At 48.0% G+C, this 9,457-nt stretch overlaps 1 protein-coding gene across 1 annotated transcript in view; it reads left to right on the top strand.

The window, feature by feature from the left end:
- The window catches only part of Dnah8 (dynein axonemal heavy chain 8), a 236,994-nt gene that overhangs the window by 223,662 nt on the left and 3,875 nt on the right, over positions 1–9,457 (top strand). Inside the window, exon 89 of the mRNA XM_028767920.1 lies at positions 7,273–7,345. Within this exon, the coding sequence (XP_028623753.1) occupies positions 7,273–7,345 (73 nt within the window). The remainder of the gene's footprint in view (positions 1–7,272; positions 7,346–9,457) is intronic.

A 9,457-nucleotide genomic window follows, 5' to 3' on the forward strand; every position in this document is an offset into this window, starting at 1 on the left:
CCTCCCTCCCTCCCTCCCTCCCTCCCTCCCTCCCTCCCTCCCTCCCTTCCTACTTTATGTGTGTGTACCACATGCATGCAGTTGTCCACACAGGTCAGAATACTTGCTACCCCTCTTGAAGCTGGAGTCACAGACAGTTACGAGCCACCCACTGTAGGTTCTAGGAACCAAACTCCAGTCCTCTGGAAGAGCGGTAAGTGCTGTTAACTGCTGAACCATCTGTCCGATTCCTGGAAACTGTTTTAGACCTTGGCTTCTATCGGTTCACTTCCTTGGTTCTCTTCTTGCCCCACCCCACCCCCCAGCCCTCTGTGGCTTTTCCCAGGCAGGCTCTGCCTTTGGGCTCAGCCTCCTCTCTCACAGGTGTGACTGTGTATCTGTCTGTGACTCAATGCCAACGGCCGATGCAGGAAGTCCCAACCTCCAGTGACTTCCACAATGAGCAAATTCATAATCCTCCCGCTAAGCCATCCTCACGGGGATTCTGCTGTCTCCTTGAACATCCTCCTCCAGAGCACACAAACCTGGACCCTCCACCAAAGAGCTTTGGAAAGAGAGAGCAGAAAAACATAGGTCCCAGAAAGAGAAGGGGCAGTCATAAGTAATTCCGGGGGGTGCCAGAGGCCAAGCCAGGTGGACCGCACATGGCTGGCTGGATTTCTCAGGAAGACCCAATTGGAATAGAAGTGCCAGGGGTGTAGGTGGGAACTTGAGGGGTCAGGTTTTAAGATGAGTGAGGAGAGAAAGAGGGGGAGGGGGAAGGGGAGGGAGAGGGGGAGAGAGAGAGAGAAAGAGAGAGAGAGAGAGAGAGAGAGAGAGAGAGAGAGAGAGAGAGAATATATTTGTATGGATGATATAGCCGGCCAGTACTCTTAAGAAATCAGACTTTGAAGAGAAGAAATACACTGGAGGTTGGATATCTATAAGAAGGAAGGATCTGTTTTCTCTTTTAATGATAAGAGAAGCCCATTCAAATACTGGTGGAGGGAGGGGGAAAAGGGGACCACACACACACACACACACACACACACACACACACACACAAGAAACAGAGAGATGGAGGGAGAGGAAGAAGGGGGAGGGGGAGAGGGGGAGGGAGAGAGGGTGTAAGGATACTAGCCAGGGTGTTAGAAAATGTGGGAGGGATGTGTGTGTCACAGTGCAGAGCAGGCAGAATGGTGCCTGGACACCTCTCCCACTGTAACAAGGAAGGAGTGACCATAGATGCTGCAGGGTGGTTTTAAGCTGACTTGACACAAGCTAAAAGGTTCCCTCCATTTGAGTGGAGGGAGCCTCCATTGAGAAAATGACTTTGTAAGATTGGACTGTAGGCAAGCCCCATAGGGCATTTCCTTAATTACTGATTGATGTGGGAGGGTCCAGCCCATTGTGGGTGGGGCCATCCCTGGGCTGTTGGTCCTGAGTTCTATAAGAAAGCAGGAGCAAGCCAGTAAGCAGCCCCCCACCCTCCATGGCCTCTGTGTCAGCTCCTGCCTCCTGGTTGCTACCCTGTTTGAGTTCCTGTCCTGACTTCCTTCAGTGATGAACAGCAATGTAGAAATGTAAGCCAAACAAACCCTTTCCTCTCCAACTTGCTTTTTGGTCCCCGTGTTTCATCCATAGAAACCCTAAGACAGATGCTCACAGTGGGTAACTGTGCAGGCTCGATGCTAAGCGGTAAAGGGAGTTTTTCTATCCTCTGTTTAAAGGAATAGGCAAGCTTATCTTGGGAGTGGGAAAATATTGCAGGCAGGAATTTCAGGAAAGTGATGGAAGCTGGGGAAGAGGGCTGGGGACAGGGAAGGACATCAGGTGGCTTTGAAACCCACTGAGGTCCTGCACAGCAGCCGTACGCTACTTCTTGGTATCCACCAGCAGTGAGGCACTGCAGTAAGAAGGGGGCCTCTGGGTTTACCTGTGTCTGAGGCTTTGTCTGGTATGAATGGAAAGGAAGGAGCTGATGAGGCAGGGAAGAAAAAGGGTACAGTTCATGAGGTACAAATGCTGTGGTCTGGGCAAGCAGCATGACTCAGTGGCACCAGGAAAGTACTTGCCACCAAGGCTGACGACCTGAGTTTGGTCCCTGGGACCTGCATGGCGGAAGGAGAGGGCTGATTGTTACAAGCTGTCCCCTGGTTTTCACACACGCACCACGGCGTGCATGTGTCCCCTGCCTATACAAAATAAAGACAATACATACCGACACCATGGTATCAAGAACAGAGAGGCCATGCCGCTGGACAGGACAACAAGAGGCTGAGGAGGTAACTTAGTAAGAGCTCAAGATACAACCATCCGGACCTGAGTTCAGATCCCACGAAGAAAGCTGAGTACCTTGGCACAGAGCTGGGACCCCAGCAGGACTCAGGAAGCAGAGACAAAGGGGATCCCTGAGGCTTGCTGGCCAGCTAGTCCAGCTAAATAATGAGCTCCAAGTTCAAGGGAAAGAGATCCTGTTTCAAAACATAAGGTAGAGAGAGAGAGAGAGAGCCATCGAGGGAGACACCTAACATCACCCTCTGGTCTTTGCACATACACACAAGTACAGTCGCACTCCTCAACATGGCCCACACATACATATCACACACATGTGCACACGCATGTGCACACATGTGTGTACACACACGAAGCAGCTGTTGATGGGATGCTCAATGGCTAGGGGACAGCTGTCAGGAATGATGGAGAGAGGAAGGACCCGTCACCAGAGCCTGTGGTTGTCAAGGTAGCAGAGAGGTTCTCGTGATGGGTGGAGGGATGATTGGGAAGTGCTTATGTGTTCAGGGTTGATTCCAGTAAAGGCAAAAAAAAAAAGTAGAGAGACTATTTTGTGTGGAAATAGAACCCTGCCCAAGGGCATGATGGGAAGGTTTGGAAGGATACTTGGGACTGGAGGAGGTTGAGGGAAAGCCGGTTATTCAAGGAGAAGGCTGCGTCAGGAGTTAGAATTCTGCACACCAGGCACTTGGGGTGAGGGGTCCCAGCCCTACTGCCAGCCCTTCCCTGTGTCTGACGGAGCCTGTCACATGGATGAATGACACCACAGAGCACCCATGAGTCTCCAGAGACCGCACAAAGAGCCAGCTTATCCTACTGACAGCCCTTCAGACAGTTCACTTGTCCTTAGAGGCATTGCCCAGCGCTCCCCCCACCCCTCGCTGTCAAACTGGTTCTTTAAACAAATGTGGGTCAATGGCTGGCAAGTGCCCTGACCTGAGAGAGCCTTTGACAGAGTAGCAGTTCTCGGGCCTGTCTTCCACAGCACTATCACCTGGGACATTTTTAATACATACTAATGGCTGGGACCCAAAACCAATCATGTTCCTACTCTCCAGGGTTAAGACCTTCAGACTCTCAAGCTGAGAGCCTCCACAATCAGTTTCTCAAACACTCATGTAGTTGTTCTAGCATGACAAGAACCTTTACCTCAGATCCCCAATACCTGATGTGAGGTCCTCCTGCAGCTTCTGCTGTGTCAGAATCTTTGCATTAACCAGAGTCCTTTTCCCAGATGATTCCCGGTGGGATCATTAAAATTTGAGAGAAAGGGCTGGGGATATGGGCCAGTCAGTAAAGTGCTTGTCAGGCAAGCAGGAGGAACTGAGTTCAGATCCTCAGGACCTGTGAAAAACTAGGTGTGGCTGCCTGCACCTAGAATCCCAGTACTGGCGTGGGAGAGACAGACGGGACCCTGAAACTCGATGGCCATCCGTCTAGCCAAATTGGGGACCTCTAGGATCAGTGACTCCTGTCTGGAAAAGTAAGGTCAGAGTTTGATTGCAGAAGACATGTGACTTCAATCTCCAGCTTCCAAATATGCACGCGCACGAGCACACACACACATACATACACACACACACACGGGTGCATACAAACCCATGCATGCACACACACATACATACATGCACAGAGGCATGTACAAAGGCATGCACACACAAACACACACACATAGGTGTACACATACCCATGCATACACATACATACATGTACACAGGCATGTGCAAAGGCACACACAAATAGGTGCACAGATACCCATGCATGCATACATACATACATATATACACACATGCACACAGACATGTGCAAAGGCACACACACATGGGTGCACACATACCCATGCATACACACATACATACATACATACATACACACAGACATGTGCAAAGGCACACACACACACACACACACAGTAGTTTGAGAAGAAACTCTAGTGCCCTGTGGATTCCTCCTCCACAGATCAGACTTCGTGGCTCTGGACCAAGCTGCCCTGGCCGTTTCCAGCACCTGCCCCACAGCATCTAGCAAATCCCTCTGAAAGGTGCCCTGTGTGTGTTCATTCAGCTTGACTGACCAACCTCATCATTGTCTAACGACTTCTGTCTTTTTATTTAACTTACCAATGAACCACATTTGCTCCTCATTTGGGGGAAAAACTGCCTGTCATAAACTCATGGCAGAGACATCACTTCTCCAAACCTCTGAAGGTGCTGCAGGGAGGCGTGGTAACTGTTCAGACAGGAAAGAACCGTGCAGACCAAGGCCCGGTATAGGAGGACTGCTTCATTTGTTGAATAAAAAAAGCCATCTGGGGGCCTGGGGAGACGGCTTTGTTGGTAAGGACCTGAACTCAGATCTCTAGCACCCATGTTAAAGTCAGGCATGGTGGTGCACATCTGTAACCTCAGAACTCGTTGGCTAGCCATTCTAATTGAATTGGCAAGCTCTTCATTCAGTGAGAGACCTTGCTTCTAACGGAAAGAAAGATATATGCATCTCTCTCTCTCTCTCTCTCTCTCTCTCTCTCTCTCTCTCTCTCTCTCTGTCTCTCTCTCTCTCTCTCTCTCTCACACACACACACACACACACACACACACACACACGCTCACCCGCCCTTGACACAGGACCATCATTAGAGAAGGCTGGCCAGCTCTTTGTAAAGCTGAGAAACACAGCCCTCCAGATCAGCTGCTGCTTCCAGCTCTTCTAGGACCCTGTAGGGAAGGCCACTTAAAACACACCACGGCTCTCCTTAGGCCAGCTGATTGCACGAGTCAAGCGGCAGAAACCAGCTCGCATCAGTGTTAGATTGTTCCTGTTACAGGAATTAAAACGTAACAAGTATTGCTTCCTAGCCGACTTTCCACAGCATAATTCTAGATTAATAGCGGGGGCTTTAAAAAATAATAATAATGAACTTGACAAGTGTTTTAAGAATTCATCATGCTTTATGAATTTGACAGGAAGAATTATTTGAGTGCCTCATCTAGACCACATGTAACTCCTGTGGTTAGTCAAGCCACCCGTTTGTCATGTGGGTGGTTTAAATCTCACGAAGAATAGAAGGTTATTGCTGTTGAGGTCTCGGCCCGACAGACTTTTTGTTTCTCCTCTCAAGCACGAGAACACATGAATCAGTTTCAGAATGATTATAACTAAACGCACGCCAAAACAAAAGCATTTGATTTTCTTTTTCTCTCAAGCTTTTGTGAAGGACACTATTATCAACGGTCCTTCAAGAAGTTATGCAAGCAGCAGAAAGAGCAGACTGTAGTTTCATTAGGCCCGACATCGGTCTCCAAGAGAGACAGCCATTCATTTTTTAAAAGTCCAACAATTAATGCCACAGTAGATTCAGTACATTTCAAATGTGACAAGATGGTGTCCTTTATAGGAAGTCGGTGGGGGGGGCGACGGAGCCTGGAAAAGCGACTGGGGCCTGCGGCTTAGCTGGCGGACTACTTGCATAGAATGCATGGAGCCCTGGGTTGGATTCTCAATACTACACACAATGAACGGTTTTACAGGAGGAAGCAGAAGGGTTGGAGACTCAAGGAAGGTCACTCTCAGCTACAGGTGACATCTGAGGCTGTCTTGGGATGATGTGACTTTATCTCAAATAGATGGGAGGACAGATAGACATATTTAGACAGACAGACAGATTTGAAAATGCATGCATCCTTTCTCCTCTGTGTTCTCTGAGTAGGGACAGCTCAAGAACCATTCTCGGCCCTTGCTCTAGGTCTCAACACTGCCTTTCTTAGTAGCAGAACAGTCCTGTGTACTGGACTCTACCTGCTGGTGTTCAGAGTGCCCTAACCATCAGGAAGTCTCGGGTTGGAGTTTGGACAATGTAATTCATGCTCCCTTGTAGAGACCAGACAGGAAATAGTATCTCTTTACTGCATGGGAGTTTTGCAGAACTCCCTGATGATGATTAAAATCTTAAAAGCAGAAAAAAGATGTTAAAAGGGTATGGGGTGTGGTAAACCCAGCTTCCTTTGTCTTCGAATACATGCGGCCTGGCCCTGAAAGCCATACTGGGTGAGGCCAGTTTGCAGTTTAGTCACGACTTAAGATGTTATAGGGGGGAAAAAAAAACATCAATTATTCAGCTGGTGCAGAGAGAAGGTTAAAAGTAGGATTAGTGACTTGGACACTATGGCCTGAGAACTTCATACCATCAGAGGTGAGTTTTAAAATATCATAAGCTAAGGTCAATTTAACTCCAGGCACTCAAGTTGGATAAGCAGTGTCTAACAGACACAAGGATGGCATTTTCGGCAGGAGTGATAACTTGGCAGCTAAAGTCACTGGCTGCTCTTGCAGAGGACCCGGGTAAGACTCCTAGCACCCACATTGTGGATCACAACCATCCATAAATACAGTTCCAGGGGTTCTGATGTAATATTCTGGCCTCTGTGGGTGCCAGGACACATTGTATGGTACACATACAAACATGCAGGCAAAACACTCATACACATGAATAAATCCAAAAATAGCATTATTGTGGACTGATTAGAAGGGTGTATTTATTGGGATTTGTTATTTTGCTCACATACACACACATATATATTTATATATAATATGTTATATAATATAGTAATAAAATATATATTAGTCATGTATAATATATATACATATACATATATATATATATGATATAATCTGACCTACAAACACATGAAGTGCTTTGTTACTCAAGTGTGGGAGTTCCCCAGAGTCTAAGATGAAAGTGAGGAGCTGAAGAGATGGCTCAGTGGTTAAGTATACTGGCTGCTCTTCCAGAGGACCTGGAGGACCTGGGTTCAATTCCCAACACCCACTTTAGTGGCTTTCCCCCATCTGTAACACTAGTTCCAGGGGATCTGATGCCCTCCCCCGGCCTCCATGGTCACTGCTTGCACACAGTGTACAGACTTTCGTGCAGGCCAACTCTCATACACATAAAATCAAAATACGATCGCCTGGTGATTAGATCCCCTTCTGGGACTGCAGGAGGAGCCAGGCAGTGTCCGGCTGCTATTGTCAGATGAATCTACCGTACTTCCTGATGAGTATAGCTCGTACCGTAAGAGAGTTCTTCTCGACTCCAGCTGATGGAGGAGCTTGCCTTTTGGAAGAAGGCAGAAGGCTCTCTCCAGTGGCCCAGAGCCTGTTTTACTGGGTGCTCTGAATGGGCGTTTTAAGATTTAAATGCAGACAAGTCATTGTCCTCTTCCCACCTCCCGAGAAGCAGCGTGGGACCAGTGACATGGCTCTGGATAAAGGCTCTTGCCACCAAGCCTGACAACCTGGAATCCTGGGACCCATATGCTGGTTCCTGCAAGTCACTCTCTGACTCCCATACACATAGCAAGGCAAGCATGTGCGCACAGACACACATAAATAAATATGATCCGGATGCATTTAAAACGAGGCAGGGTGAACTCTGGCCTGAGAAGTCATGTCCTCTGCCTTTGTCCTAGAATCATCTGAAATCTTCAACTCCTCCTCTAACCCAGACCCTGCCTCTGTGACTTCACGCATGCCATTGCTCGAGCTGGTCTTGCCCTGTCTCGCAAATCCTCACACATCTTTCAAGGTTTGCAACCAGGGGCCAGAGAGACAGCTCAGCTGTTGAGAATGTGTGCTGCTCTTGCAGAAGAGCTGAGTTTGGTTGGCTTCCAGCACCCATGCTGGCCAGCTCACAGCTGTTTGTCCTCCGTCTCCGGGATGATCTAACCTCTCATCCTATGGCGTGCATACCCATAATTAAAACAATCAGTCAAAATTAAATATCGAAGAGAGAGCTGCCGTTATCTTCCTCTTTCTAGCTAGGCCTCCCTGAACTTTCCTCATGCCTTTGAGTGTGACCTGTTAAGGCTCCGCCTCCAACTAGAGCAGTGTTTCTCAACCTGTGGGTCTCGACCCCTTTGCGGGGATAGAGTGACCTTTTCAAGGAGGTCACCTAAGACCGTCACATTACAGCTGGTAGCAGTAGCAAAGTTATAGTTTGGAAGCAGCAATGAAAACAATGATATGGTTGGGGAGGGGCGGCCACCACACGAGGAGGAGCTGTATTGAAGGATCACAGCATTAGGAAGGTTGAGACCCACTGGTCCAGGGACAGAGTCCCCACGAGTGGCCGCCTGTACTCTGCACCACCTTGAACTGTGCCACTCTCAAGAGAGTTGATGAATGAATGAAAGAATGAGGTTCTTTCCGTGAACCGGAGTCTCTTGGGGCAGCCAGACTGGGCGCCTTTGTTTGCTTTTACTCCCAGGGAGATTAACATGCATGTTAAGGACGCCTTGCAACCTCCTCAGAGGTCATCACAGAACACCAGGGACAGGGAGCTGAGGATGGAAATGATCTGGCATTCACGGATCGAATTACCAAAATACAAGCCATTCTAAAAGGGAGTACCGGGGTCATATACATTCCATATTTTAAACAGAGAGTCTCTCAATCATTCCGCCATTTACATGAAAGCCAAAACACAACGGGCAGATCACGGGCGGCTTTCACGGTTTGCCGGCCGGCTTTAAGAATTAGGATATTTTTTTCCCCTTAACATTGAATGCCACCCTCCAGAAAAGGCTTCTCTTATTGGATTGAATGGCATGGTTCCCAAATATTAAGTTTAGAGAAAGGCCACAGATACGGAGCCGCGAATTATCTTAAAAATAACCGTATTATGCACATTAAAAGATGTGGCTCTCCCTTTCCGGTGCGATTGCCTTGTTTGATCAAATTGAAAGTCAGGTCCCTATTATGCTGTTTATGCCTTATTTCCTTAGACTAAATGAAATTGTCCCATTATGGCAAATAGAAGCTTCATAATGGTTTGATCGGAGTTTAATTGGAAGGCTGTTTCTCAGAATATTTTACTATTCCGGTCACACATCGGATATTGTGTTTTCCAATAGAGACCGTTAGCTGGGTTGGAACCCCTAAAAGGACTTGGAGTTCCGGGGACTTCCAAACCCAAACCCAGGTCCCTCTCTCTTCATCCCGTCACTGTCCCCATGGAAACACATCCCAAGTAAGAAATGCCTCTTGCTCTAGGGTTCTGGTCTCAGCTCCTCCCAAGATGGGCAGGCAATTTAGAGACTGTCGAGATGCCCTCAGTGTTACTTCTTCTGTGTTACAGAAGTGGGCTTCATCAAGATTCTCAGTCTCTCTCTCTCTCTCTCTCTCT

This window comes from Grammomys surdaster, unplaced genomic scaffold (assembly GCF_004785775.1).
Source record: "Grammomys surdaster isolate TR1022 unplaced genomic scaffold, NIH_TR_1.0 183, whole genome shotgun sequence".
In the NCBI taxonomy this organism is placed as follows: domain Eukaryota; kingdom Metazoa; phylum Chordata; class Mammalia; order Rodentia; family Muridae; genus Grammomys; species Grammomys surdaster.